This window comes from Pituophis catenifer, unplaced genomic scaffold (genome assembly GCF_029215685.1).
Source record: "Pituophis catenifer annectens isolate HBS135680 unplaced genomic scaffold, rPitCat1.0.hap2 SCAF_9, whole genome shotgun sequence".
Classification (NCBI taxonomy): Eukaryota; Metazoa; Chordata; class Lepidosauria; order Squamata; family Colubridae; genus Pituophis; species Pituophis catenifer.
In genome coordinates, this window is record NW_027256889.1 from 21,556,990 (window position 1) to 21,571,128 (window position 14,139).

Here is a 14,139-nt window from a genome sequence, read left to right on the forward strand (position 1 = left end):
GCACCACAAGGCTAGAGAGTGGGAGTTCTAGTGCTGTGTTAGTTAAGAAAGCTGGTTGGGTGACTTCAGGCAAGCCAGTCATTCAGCCTAACCCATCTCAGTGTTGTTGGGGAAAAGAGGAATGAGCATTTGGTATGTTCGCTACCTTGAGTTACAAAAATAAAAAAAGATGGGATATGAAGAAATTAAGTAAAAATATGCTTGTTCACAAAGCCGGACAACAAAGTTAACCCCTATTCAGTTACTGATAAATATTGCACGCAGGTCAAGCTTGAATTTTTTATGTGTGTAGGCTTAGACATTGAAAGCTAAGAGGAGGCAGCTGGACGAATTCACAAAAGGGGACAAACAGTATTGCTCTTCATCCAAATTGCAATGAAGACGGAGTATGGTACTCATCTGGCTTTTGGGGGCAGTAGGAGAACCTCCATTAATCCATATCTACCTGCATGCTTTTCGCATTATTACCAGCCATGCTTTTCAGATTTATTGGAAAGGCACAGTAGATTTCCTCAGGTAAGTTTGCTTTTGTTGGTACCCTTAGTATAGTTTTACAATAGCTGAATAAGCTCTTAAAAGTGGCAGGCAAGGCCTGGAGAAATCACATCCTGGCTTGCAATACTTGTCTTTTTTATAGTTCAGTAAATGTTACAAAATAATATAAACTAAAAGAAAATGCAGGAAAGGAGAACAACAAAAAATAGTAAAGCAAAAAAATGATACAAAGAAACCACAAGTAAAATGTAATTTGTCACCTCAAATGTTTTTATCCACAAAACAATCTTTAAAGCCTTACTCGGTCTTGGTTCACAAAAGTCCACTTAGGTTTATTGAGACGTCTATTTTAAATTTGATCAAGTTTATATTCATTTTATTTTTAATGCTCCATTAGCCCCTTCAAATATTGTCCTAGAATATTTCTTTCCCCCAACTTTACCATTTCTTAAAATCCTTCAAACTGAATAACTTGCAATTCCAATATAGGAAAGTTATCCAGATCACTGAATTCTAATATCCAATGGAGGTGTAGTGCATCCTAGCAGCTGTTGAAAACAACTCTATATTAAGAATAGAATGCTGATATTTGGCAGAAAATCTGCCAAGGACAAAAAGTCAACATTTGCAATGCTTTTCATCCTATAATGACTCAATTTCCAGATTTTGAGCTTTGTGACTACCACCTGATACTAAAGAATAATTCACCTGATTGCTAGCATTTCCATTTTTTTTTTTAAAAAAAAGTACTTTATTTGGCAATCAACACCTTGAGAAATTAGATATTTGTCTTCCATGGATATTCCCATTGTTTCATACTGTAATGGGAAACGTGTTTTTCCATAGAGCTGCCCAGTCAATTCATCTATTGGGCTTTCGCTGTCTGCTTGTCAGAAGACTTAAGCGTGGTGTTCCTTTAAATCTTTAACCACGCCTCTCCTCTCCTCAGGAGCCCCAGATATTTCGCTCAGTCTTGCTGTCAAGACTGCTTTTGATCTGCTCTGGCAGAGATTGAGTTTAATTTAGTTCTTAGGTTTAGTATTAGCTTAGTTCTTAGGTTTTGTTATTTTTGATCTGTTGATTAGTGGAGCCGAAGATTCGAGGAGGCAGCTTGCTGCTGCAGCTGTTCCTGACTATTCATGGTGGGTGAGTGTTACTGGGGCTCCAGGACCTCCCCATCCCACGTTCTATCGATTAAGGAGAAAGCCTGGGTTTTGGGAACTGAGTGAACTTGGAGTGGGAACTTTCAGAAAAGTACTAGAATCCTGAGTAAGGAAAGTAAGGAAAATCAGAATATGGGTAGTCCTTAACAACTTCCTTTAGCAACTGAAATTACAACAGCACTGGGGGAAAAAAGATGTCCCTCCACTTGGGGTTGTCATAGCATCCTCACAGTTGTAATCAGAATTTGGGCACTTGGCAAACCCAACATGGATGTATGATGTAGGTGCAGGGTCCTGGGGTCAAATGGTTGCCATTTGAGACATTCCCGGCAAAGTCAATGGGGAAAGCCAGATTCACTTAACTGCATGACTCAATGCAGTTATTTGTTTAACAAGCATAGTGCAAAAAGTAAAAATCCACCTTCCTTATTATTAGCACTGGAAATTCTGGTTCCAATTGTAAGACGAGCACCTTCTGTAATCTCATCTTGATTTTATTTTGTAGCAGATGAGGCAGAGAAAATCTCAAGACGAGCTTTCAAAATTCTGTGGTTCTATCCTACAATAATTCTGCACCCGTTACTCAACCTGGACTGTTTTGATGGGCAGAGACACATCAACTGCCCTGTTTAAAGTATGCATCAATTTAATCATGTAACCTTTAGCTTCTGAATCATCTTTTAGCTGCAGCTTACATTTATGCCCTAATTACACAATTTGCTAATCTCCAAAATCCAGTTGGCATACAAGTATGCCAACTGGATTTTGGAACTGCCTTTTTAAAGAGGTGTTAGAGTGAGTCAAAATATTTCATCTTGATTTCATTAACTCTTAAATCTAGCAGTTATCTGTGAATTTGCTAATCAATGTTAGCACGTTTCTCTTCAGGAAAATATTGGAAATGCATGGGAGAAAAAAATTTCTCCCATGCTTTTAACCGAGTATTATCAATGATCTGTGCACTGAATTATTATACCAGAGATATTAGCAGGCCTTCTAAGGATCCTCATAGTTTTATTTTTAATACATTTTCAAAATAGAACAGGTACCCGAATTCCAAAGACCAGGATAAGGATAAGCTACCTTCTCTCAAACTTCCTGGGGCAGGAATTCAAACAAGAAGAGATGGTTGCTGGAATTGCCCTTCTTCCAACATGAACCTGGACAACAGCTTGAAGAAAAAGTGTACCTACTTTCATTTTTCTAAACCCATCCGCCTTACTCCAAAGCCAGCTCCTCCTTGCAAAGCCAGCCATGATGTCCTACAGCGTAGCCGTAGACAATTGGCTCACCACCCGGCACACGATTTCATTGTCACTGGGTTGAACTGCAGACTACTGTGGCAGAGAGACCTACCATTGCTACCCCAGATGAGGAGGCCAAAGCTGGAGCTCCATGTTTATCTTCCCAGCGAGAAAGACAGTGAAAATGTTTGGGAAGAGATGGAGCACAGACTGAGTGGTTTAAGCTTGCAAAATTCCACTCTGAAGCAAATCTAAACCCATGCTTTGCAACCCAAAGCCAAATGAACTGCCTGATGCTGATACTGGTCTCTACAAGACACGTATCTATAGAAGAGAATATTCAGCTTGAGGATGAACTGTAGGGACTTTGGTGTTCTCTGAGCTTGGTGGTTTTCTTGCAGACGTTTCATTTCTCAAGTAGGCAACTTCAAAGACCCCACATATCTGATTATTCTTTTTCATGAAAACAATATTATGCAGTGGGGAGAAAAAAGATTTAAAAAAACACAAGCAAGCGGCAGCTAAGAAAACACTATTTAATTTGCATTATTTACTGTTCCTTATCATACTTCTCCATCTGCAAATCATCCTTGCTCCACATTTCATACACTCCTTTTCATTTCCTACATAGGAACAAAAAGCGCACACAAGAAATGTTCTTGCTCTGTAAGCAAGCCTTCTATTTTTCTTTTCTACAGTGTTTAAATGTTGCTTTTTAATTGCTTTTGGTAATAACGAATTGTTTGATCACTGAAGTAGTTTTATGCAACATAATTTCCCCTCACCATACCTGCCTGCTGAGTTTTCTCAATTTGAAGACACCCAGCCCCTATTCCTCCATAAGTTCTTTTCCAATACAAATTTGTAACTCTGTTAAACTGTGGAGTTGGAGCTCTCTGAGCTTGGTGGTTTTCTTGTAGACATTAAATAACTTACCCAGCTAGCATCATCCGTGCCAGCTGAATAATGAAATATTTGCAAGAAAACAAGCAAGCTCAGAGAGACTAACTGATAAGGAAGAAACATGCTTCCTTTTCTTCACAATGTCTGATGGAGCCACTGTTATAATTCCCCCCCCCCTTTCCTGTTTTGTTCTATCTTCACGTCATTTTTAACTTTGAGTTTCATGGGATTCTATGTATTTTGCTTTTTCTTCTATATGGGTGTGTTGATTTTCTGACCTTCCCAAAGAGATTTAATTATTGTATTTGATCACTCTGGGTGCTTTGCAATTAAAAAAAGCAGGAAAAGATCTACCAAACACCCCCCTTCCCCAAACAACCCCAATGTAACACCAAACCGAATCTTAAAGAGATGCTTTTCCACCTCTTGCCTGAGAAAGGCTCCAACAGTGTCACCCATCCTCTCCTCTGGAACCTTATGCAATGTGTTTTTGGGGTCACTTTTCCAGCCAGGGATCCCCTTTATACTTGACAAATTTAATTCTTCAGCATGATCTCTTCCCCACCCCCCACCTCAAAACCCAATCACAGATCAGACTTGCCACAGCCCTGGGCTCCTCGGCCATACTGATGGAGAGGGATTGTGATTCTTTTAAACATACCCATTTAGAATAGAATTAAGAGAAGAGAAGAGAAGATAGAATAGGATAGAATTAGAATAGGATAGAATAAGAATAGAATTAGAATAGAATAGAATGGAATGGAATGGAATGGAGTGGAGTGGAGTGGAGTGGAATGGAATGGAATGGAATACAATAGAATAGAATAGGAATTTTATTGGCCAAGTGTGATTGGACACACAAGGAATTTGTCTTGGTGCATATGCTCTCAGTGTACATAAAAGAAAAGATACGTTCATCAAGAATCATAAGGTACAACACTTAATGATAGTCATAGGGTACAAATCATACCAGCCACAAGGTTACAGTCATACAGTCATAAGTGGGAGGAGATGGGTGGTGGAAATGATGAGAAGATTAATAGTAGTGCAGACTTAGTGAATAGTTTGACAGTGTTGAGGGAATTATTTGTTTAGCAGAGTGATGGCGTTTGGGAAAAAAACAGTCCTTGTGTCTAGTTGTTCTGGTGTGCAGGGCTCTATAGCGTCGTTTTGAGGGTAGGAGTTGAAACAGTTGAAAAAGTTTATTTTTATTTTATTTATTTGATTTGATTTCTATACCGCCCTACTCCCCAAGGACTCAGGGCGGTGCACAGCCAAACAATAAAACACATACATACAAAATTTAAAAGTAGAATAAAATCAAATTAAATAATTAAATTAAATTAAAGTTGAAACACTTTATGTCCAGGATGCGAGCGATTAAATTGGAACAAAACCAGACGGCGGGGACCTTCTTTAGCGAACGCTTAATATAACAGAAGAGACAACCATGAAGATGCTCCGTTGGAAACTCCTTCGCGCGCCGAGTTCCACCTGCCCAAGCCGGCCGCGAGAGAAGCAGGAAAAGCGCACCCCGCTCCGCTCTCTCTTCCGGAGCCTGGGCCTCCCCCTGCAGCTCTCTGCACATGCCCGGGAGCCCTCTCTCCTCCTGGCCCATGAAGCCACCCGGGCTTGCCCCCTTAAGCAAGCGGAACCCAGCACCGGGCGGGCCAAGCGCATGACGCACGGCTGCTCCAAAGGCAAGCGGGAGGCGCCTGCTTGCTTGCTTGCTTGCTTTCGTCCGGGGCGGCTTCCCCAGCCTCCTTTCTCCGCCTCTCTCCCCCCCGGTCCCACCTCCTCCGGCCGGCCGCCAACGGGCGGGAAAGGCGGGAGAAACGGCGAAGGCGACGATGGCGCTGCTCTTCTCCGCCCTGCGCGTCTTGCTGGGCCTTTTCTTCGCCGTCAGCGGGGCGGTCAAGCTCACCGATCTGATCGCCGGCGACGCCCACCGGCAGCTGGTGAGCGGGGCGCCTCCGAGGCGGGAGGGGAAGCCAGTCCCGGCCGCAGCTCAGCTATGCTAGCCCGCAAATCGTGGGGGGGGGGGGGGGGGAGGAGGGGGGCTGCAAACGTTCCTACCCGCCACTCCCTCCTCCCCAGCCCGGATCTAGCGACCTCACCAGATCCCCCCGCCAAGCGGATCTGCAGGAGATCCTTTAAGGCAGTGTTTCTCACCCTTGGAAGCTTGAAGATGGGGGGACTTCAACTCCCAGAATCCCCCAGCCAGCGTTGCTGGCTGGGGGATTCTGGGAGTTGAAGTCCACCCATCTTCAAGCTACCAAAATTGAGAAACACTGCTCTAAGGAAAGGCCTGGCTCGTAAACAAATATTTTGGAGCTGCGCAGGGCGCGTCGGCGCTGCTTGGCATGCCCGGTTGTCGCAGTTACTTAAGGCGGTGGGGCTCGTCCTCGCTTGCGGGGGGCCGCCTTTTCGGTCCCTACCTCCGGGTAAATCCCGGGAACCGAACAGGCGGCAGAGCTTTGGGTTTCCCTGTCCGGTTGGGCCGCCCGCTTACAAAAGGAAAAGGTGCGCAGCTTCCCTGGCGCGCCAGCAAGCACTGCCTGCCTCCTGCACGCAAAGGGCTTGTTTGCTCTCAGGGCAGGGATTCCTTTCCTCTCCACCCCCCCCCCCCCCTTTCTCTCTCACACACCCCACTCACTCTTTCTCTCTCTCTCTCTCTCACACACACACACAAAAACACAAACACACACCACTCACTCTCACTCTTTCTCTCTCACATACACACACAAAAACACACTCAATCATACTCCCACTCAATCTCTCTCACTCACACACCACTCACTCTTCCTTTCTTTCTCTCACAACACACACCACTCACTCTTTCTCTCTCTTTCTCTCTCTCTCACACACAAAAACACAATCATACTCACACTCAATCTCTCTCTCTCACACATACACCACTCACTCTCACTTCCTTTCTCTCTCTCACACACACACCACTCACCCACACTCTCACACATCCCTTGCTCTCACTCTTCCTTTCTCTCTCTCTCACACACACCACTCACTCTTTCTCTCTCACACACAAAAATACACTCAATCATACTCACACACAATCTCTCTCTCACACGCACATACACACACAAACAAACACAAACACACACCACTCACTCTCACTCTTCCTTCCTCTCTCTCTCTCACACACACTCACACACACACACACACACACACACACACACACACACACCACTCTCATTCTTCCTTTCTTTCTCTCTCACACACAAACACACACCACTCACTCTCACTCTTTCTCTTTCTCTCTCACACACAAAAACACACTCAATCATACTCACACTCAATCTCTCTCTCTCACACACACATACCACTCACACACACTCTCACACACACCCCTCACTCACACTCTTTCTTTCTCTCTCTCACACACAAAAACACACTCAATCATACTCACACTCAATCTCTTTCTCTCTCACACACACACCACTTACTCTCACTCTTCCTTTCTCTCATACACACACACACACACACCACTCACTTTCACTCTTTCTCTCTCTCACACACACACACTCACACATACACCGCCCCCCCCCCCAAAGAGGGAGGGAGAGAGAGAAACAGAAACAGAGGTAGACACTTTCCCCAAGCTTATCTCTCTCCCTTGTTTCAGTTGGATTTTTAAAATGGGATTTGGGTCTTAAGACATTTGCCCAGTGAATCTCAATTGGAGGTGGGGATGTTTTAAAGCTGGTTACAGTGTGATCATATTCAATGGATTATGTTCTGTCCACCTCCCCCAGGTGTTCTGGCCGTCTAGTTTATTGGAGACTTCCTGCCCTGCCTCAGTTTACGAAATTAAGTTGGAGGGAAGGAAGAGCCTCTGAGTCCACAGGACTGCCCTCTGTGTAAACAGCCTGGTTTTACGCTCTCAAATTAAATGTGGGAGTTCCTCTGGCCTTTGGCCAGCTTTCCATTTATAGACGCATTTTGGCGCCTAAGGCTGATGTTTGAATTTTTGTTGTTGGGGGTGGGAGAGAGAAAGCACGTTGCAAGATTTTTTGGGAACAGAGAGCTGCCTGGGATCCAGTCTGGATTGTTCACTGGAACCAGAGGTTTACTCTTCCGAGCTTTCGGACTTGTTGCTGGAGAGCCCATCCTTAGGGAATTTCACATGTGTGCATTGAGACAGAGGGCTCCCGGGTTTTTTCCATTGGACTGGTAAAAATTACTTTGTAATTTTAAAAAACAAAGAGCCTGTAGTACAGTGGACTAAAGCACTGTAATTAACATCTGCTGCTTGCAATTACTGCAAGTTCAAATCCCACCAGGCTCAAGGTTGACTCAGCCTTCCATCCTTTCAAATGAGGACCCAGATTGTGGGGGCAATAAGCTGACTTTGTATAAATATACAAAAGTATGAAGGCTATTGCTTAACACATTGTAAGCCGCTCTGAGTCTCCGGAGAAGGGCGGCATAAAAATTAAAGCAAAAAAAAAAAAAATGGGCTGGGAGAAAGAGAGAACACTCTCTGAGTTAAGATGAGCCACAATATTTTAGAGCAGAGGTCTTCAAACTTGGCAGCTTTAAGACTTGTGGACTTCAACTCCCAGGGAGTTGAAGTCCACAAGTCTTAAAGCTGCCAAGTTTGAAGACCGTTATTTTAAAGGAATAAGATTTTAAACCCACTTGCAGATCTGTTGGGATTGTTGACCATTAAGAAATAATTAAGACCTTATCAGGATTCAGAACAGAAGGTGGAAAAGATACAGCTGAAGGAACATGCAGCGAGTTCTTGGCTTACAACCACATAGGGGACTGGGACTTCCACCGCTAAGCAGAATGGTCATTAAGTGAGTCATCTGACTGCACAGGATTTTTACGCCCTCTTTTGCCTCAGTTGTTAACTGAATCGCACAATTGTTAAACAAATCAAACTTCCCCCATTGACTTTTTTTTTTTTTTTAAATTTGATTTATATGCCGCCCTTCTCCGGAGACTCAGGGCGGCTTACAATGTGCTCAGCAATAGCCTTCATCCTTTTGTATATTTATACAAAGTCAGCTTATTGCCCCCACAACTGGGTCCTCAATTTACCTACCTTAGAAAGGATGGAAGGCTGAGTCAACCTTGAGCCTTGGCGAGATTCGAACCTGCAGTAATTGCAGGCAGCTGGTCTTAATAACCAGCTTAATAACAGGGTGCCTTAGACCACTGTACTACCAAGACTTTGCTTATTGGGAAGATCTCAAATATGAAAGACATTACCGAAGATATCATATGGATTACAAACTGAAAGTCATTTGAGGATTTTATCTATATATGGAAATATCTTTTAATGGTGTGGTGTGGGCAGATGAACAAAGATATTAAATATATTAAATATTAAATATTAAAATATTATGTATGGTAGACCTGTAGGAAAATGGGTAGAGATAGGTTAGGTTACTGATTGTTTAGTTTAGGAAAAGGGGTGTTAGGTTCAGATATTAATATATGTAAAAGATTTGAATTAAGAGATATATGTATGGGGTTGGAGGAAATGGGTAGATTATGAGTTGAATAAGTGCCAAATTAGGATTTATTATATAATTTCATAGCTGAATGTTGCTTTGAAATGTATAGTATAGGGGGGATATAATAATAATGTTAGAAAGAAATGTTAGCATATGGGGGGTGGTGTAAAATTATACAATCTGATATCAATATGGATTTTATTTTGGAGAAGCCATGGGGGGAGGGGAGGGGGAGGGGTTAGGGAGGAGGGGGGAAAAAGGGGGAAAAAATTTGTATTTGAAAAACTTTCAATAAAAAAAAAAAAGAAAAAAAAGGGAAGATCTCAAATGGCAATGGCTTGAGCGTCTGATCTGCACATGTTTTGTAAATAATGCCAAGTGCCAGAATTTCACTCACGTGGCCATGAGGATACTGGGACAGTCGAAAGTGCAAGGACCCGTCATTGGCCCCTTTTTCTAATTCTGTGGAACAAAATGGTCACAAGTTTATTTAATTTGTTCAATTTCTGTGGCCGTTCATCTCGGTCGATGACTTTGGGCACAGCTTCCAATTAAACAAACAAACAAAAAAATACATTGCAGTTAAAAATATAAAAATGAGGCAGACCCAGAAGAAGGCGAAGAGACAACGTCAGCGATACAACAGCATCAAATAACAAGGGTCGAAGTGCAAGAACCAGAACTTTGTATCTCCCTCGACACACGAAGTAGGAAAAGAGGAAGTAAAGAAGAAGAAAAAGATTAAAAACATTTTCAGACAATAAAAACAGTAAAACCCATAAAAACACTAAAAGCATTCAAATTAAATATATCTATATATATAAAAGCGAAAACCACTCACGCCGTAATCACGAAATCTCCAGAACCGTAAAGCCTACAAACTTGAAATTTGCCACGTAGGTTTCTCTTGGCTTCTAGGTGCTCACTAAGAAAGGATTTTTCGAAATGACCAACAGAGCATTAGCATTTCCTATATTATTATATCACGCTCTGATGCTAATTAGTTAGACGTTCTACTCCCCCTCCCCACCTGAAAATAACTCTGGAGAGAAGGGGATAGGATAGGAGAGGCTTCTGTGGGGCAAGGCTGAGGGAGAGAAGGGGCTAGAAAGCCTGAGGGAGAGAAGGGGATAGGATAGGGGAGGATTCTGTGGGGCAAGGCTGAGGAAGAGAAGGGGATAGAAAGCCTGAGGGAGAGAAGGGGATAGGATAGGAGAGGCTTCTGTGGGGCAAGGCTGAGGGAGAGAAGGGGCTAGAAAGCCTGAGGGAGAGAAGGGGATAGGATAGGGGAGGATTCTGTGGGGCAAGGCTGAGGAAGAGAAGGGGATAGAAAGCCTGAGGGAGAGAAGGGGATAGGATAGGGGAGGATTCTGTGGGGCAAGGCTGAGGAAGAGAAGGGGATAGAAAGCCTGAGGGAGAGAAGGGGATAGGATAGGGGAGGATTCTGTGGGGCAAGGCTGAGGAAGAGAAGGGGATAGAAAGCCTGAGGGAGAGAAGGGGATAGGATAGGGGAGGATTCTGTGGGGCAAGGCTGAGGAAGAGAAGGGGATAGAAAGCCTGAGGGAGAGAAGGGGATAGGATAGGGGAGGATTCTGTGGGGCAAGGCTGAGGAAGAGAAGGGGATAGAAAGCCTGAGGGAGAGAAGGGGATAGGATAGGAGAGGCTTCTGTGGGGCAAGGCTGAAGGAGAGAAGGGGCTAGAAAGCCTGATGGAGAGAAGGGGATAGCATAGGAGAGGCTTCTGTGGGGCAAGGCTGAGGGAGAGAAGGGGCTAGAAAGCCTGAGGGAGAGAAGGGGATAGGATAGGAGAGGCCTCTGTGGGGCAAGGCTGAGGGAGAGAAGGGGCTAGAAAGCCTGAGGGAGAGAAGGGGATAGGATAGGGGAGGATTCTGTGTGGTAAGGCTGAGGGAGAGAAGGGGCTAGAAAGCCTGAGGGAGAGAAGGGGATAGGATAGGAGAGGCTTCTGTGGGGCAAGTCTCATGGAGAGAAGGGGCTAGAAAGCCTGAGGGAGAGAAGGGGATAGGATAGTTTGAAGTTTATTAGATTTCTAATAGGGGATGTTTCTGTGGGGCAAGGCTGAGGGAGAGAAGGGGATAGGATAGGAGACATTTATGTGAGGCAAGGCTGAGGGAGAGAAGGGGATAGGATAGGGGAGGCTTCTGTGGGGCAAGCTGAGGGAGAGAAGGGGAGAGGATAGGAGATGTTTCTGTGGGGCAAGGCTGAGGGAGAAGGAGACAGGAGAGGCCGATCGTAACTACTCATTAATTTTCAAGCTGTAAGTGTTGATTTATCAAGCCCAATCACATAGTTTCATAGCGGAGTAGGGGTATTCAGCTAGTATATACATGGGAGCAAGTTACTTGGCCAGTTAGCAATATAGTCAGGAAATGGGGCCCTTGACATATTCAGTGTTGCCAGCCTCTGGAACATAGCCAAGATTTTTAGGGCCTTCTGAAAGGCTAAGAGGGGTTGGGGCCATTCTGATCTCTGATGGGTGTTCCACAAAGCAGGGGCCACTGCAAAAAAAACTCGCCTTCTGGGCTTGGCCAACTGACATTCTTTGGACATCTGCTGATGTCCATTCTGCTTGATCTGGTTGGATGGATAGAGACTCTTGAAAAAAAGACTTGGTTCAGGGGGTGAGGAGCCATGGCGTTTTTATGACTTGTGGACTTCAACTCCCAGAATTCCTGAGCATCTAAGCTCAGGAATTCTGGGAGTTGAAGTCCACAAGTCATAAAAGCGCCATAGCTCCCCACCTCTGCCTTAGGTACAGGTTGAGGGCTACCTGTATCACAGCAATGCATGAATGTTTTTGATGTGGTTTCTTTGGCTCTGCCACCCACATTTTCCGGATTATTTGTGCCTCTATTGGCTGCTGTAAAAATGGGGTAACCCTCTTCTACTCCTCGGTCGTCCTTGCCTCTTAACGCTCCTTTTCCTTCCTATTGCAGAAAACCCAGTTTGAAAAATTTGCCGATGTCTTCCCGTCGAAGGAGTTTGGCTTCAAGCCGGAACCAGGAATGTACATGGAAATAGTGGGCTGGATAGAACTGATAGGAGGTTTCCTTTTAGCCTTCGGACCTCAACTGCTGCAGGAAATCAGCAATTTTGTGCTCACCGTGATCATGATAGGTAATGGAATAGGTCCTGTTAATGAATTTCTGACCGGGATCAGCTCCTAAACTATTGCTAAGATTATTTCTTCGATTATGGTGGGTTGTGGCAAGTTCGGGTGGATCGCTTGCAGAAGGGTATTGGATTCTGCCCTTTGGAGGTTCTTGTCAAACAGCTGTTGATCCCCAACCTTTTACTGACACCCATTTGAGCCCCAGCCACTTATTTATTTATTTATAACATTTATTGGCTGCCCATCTTACCACAGGGTAACTCTGGATGGCTTAGAATCCCTTACACACACAAACACACGTAAAAAGGTAAAGGTTTCCCTGTCACTTGTGTTCAACTGGGACCTGGTGCTCATCTCTGTTTCTTGGTCGTGGGAGCTAGCGTTGCCCAAAGACAATTTTCGTGATCATGTGGCCAGCATGACTATACACCATAGGCGTACGGAACACTGTTACCTTCCCATCAAAGTGGTACCTATTAAACTACTCACGTTTGCATGCTTTTGAACTGCTAGGTGGGCAGGAGCTGGAGCAAGGAACGGGAGCTCACCCCATTGCGCCGAGGTTGGGTCTCAAACCCAGGCTGTCAGCTCCAGTTGAGAAGCTCAGCTTCTTCAACCACTGAGCCATCGCGCCCCTTTAATATATATATGTATGTATATTAAAAACATAAGTTAATGCCAACCACTAACATCCAATTACAAATGGGGAAGGCAGAGGCAGGGTGGTGGCAGTAGTGAAGTATAATCCGGTTGTTTACTGATCAACCATCCTCCACTGTGATACTCCCCATTGGGATCCAAAGCTAATTGGCAGAGCCAGGTCTTTAGGCTCCCACGGAAGGTCAGGAGGGTAGGGCTCACATTGGGGGGGTAACATGTTTCAGAAGGCAGGTACAATCTTTTCCTGGACCCTGCCAGTCAGAATAATTGGGCCAATGAGGCACACAGCATGCCTCCTCTGCCGGCACAGATGGGACGGACCAACCCAGGGGTGAAATGTAAAATTTGTTACTACCGGTTCTTTGGGGGGAGGGGGGGTTGTAATGTGACTGAGTGGGCGTGGCCAACTTTTTTTTTTTTTACTTTTAAAACCATTTTTTCTACAACCTCTTGGGTTTTAAAAGCCTCTGACTATCCCAGCTGAGTTGCCTGATCATCAGAGGCTTTTTTTTTCTTTTAAAAGCATTTTTTCTACAATGTCTTCGGCCGAAGAGGGTGCAGAAAAAAAATTGCTTTTAAAAGCCTCTGGCGATCAGGCAACTCAGCTGGGATCGTCAGAGGCTTTTAAAAGCATTTTTTTCTGCAACCTCTTCGAGAAAGAGGTTGTAGAAAAAATGCTTTTAAAAGCCTCTGACTATCCCAGCTGAGCCACGTGATCATCAGAGGCTTTTTTTTTTACTTTTAAAAGCATTTTTTCGGGCGAAGAGGTTGTAGAAAAAATGCTTTTAAAAATAATTTTAAAAAGCCTCTGATGATTGCGTGACTCAGCTGGGCATGGGGGAGAAGTGGGGGGGCAGGGATTTTTGTTACTGGTTCTCTCCGAACCACCTGCTGCCATCGCTACCAGATTAGGCGATCCGGTCTGAACTGGGAGTATTTCACCCCTGGACCAATCCCAGTGGGATGAGATGATCCCTCAAGTAGTTTATCTTGGATATTCCCATTGAGTTTGGCAATGCTGATTGCCACAATTGTTTTTGCTTTCTTCAACAGATTTGA

General features: G+C 44.4%; 1 protein-coding gene across 1 annotated transcript in view; it reads left to right on the forward strand.

Annotated features, from left to right (window-relative positions):
• The first annotated feature begins 5,539 nt into the window (after window positions 1-5,539).
• Window positions 5,540-14,139, forward strand: part of TMEM35B (transmembrane protein 35B) — a 13,323-nt gene continuing 4,723 nt past the window's right edge. Inside the window, exons 1-2 of the mRNA XM_070949548.1 lie at window positions 5,540-5,763; window positions 12,245-12,425. Of these exons, the coding sequence (XP_070805649.1) occupies window positions 5,656-5,763; window positions 12,245-12,425 (289 nt within the window). The 5' untranslated portion in view covers window positions 5,540-5,655. The remainder of the gene's footprint in view (window positions 5,764-12,244; window positions 12,426-14,139) is intronic.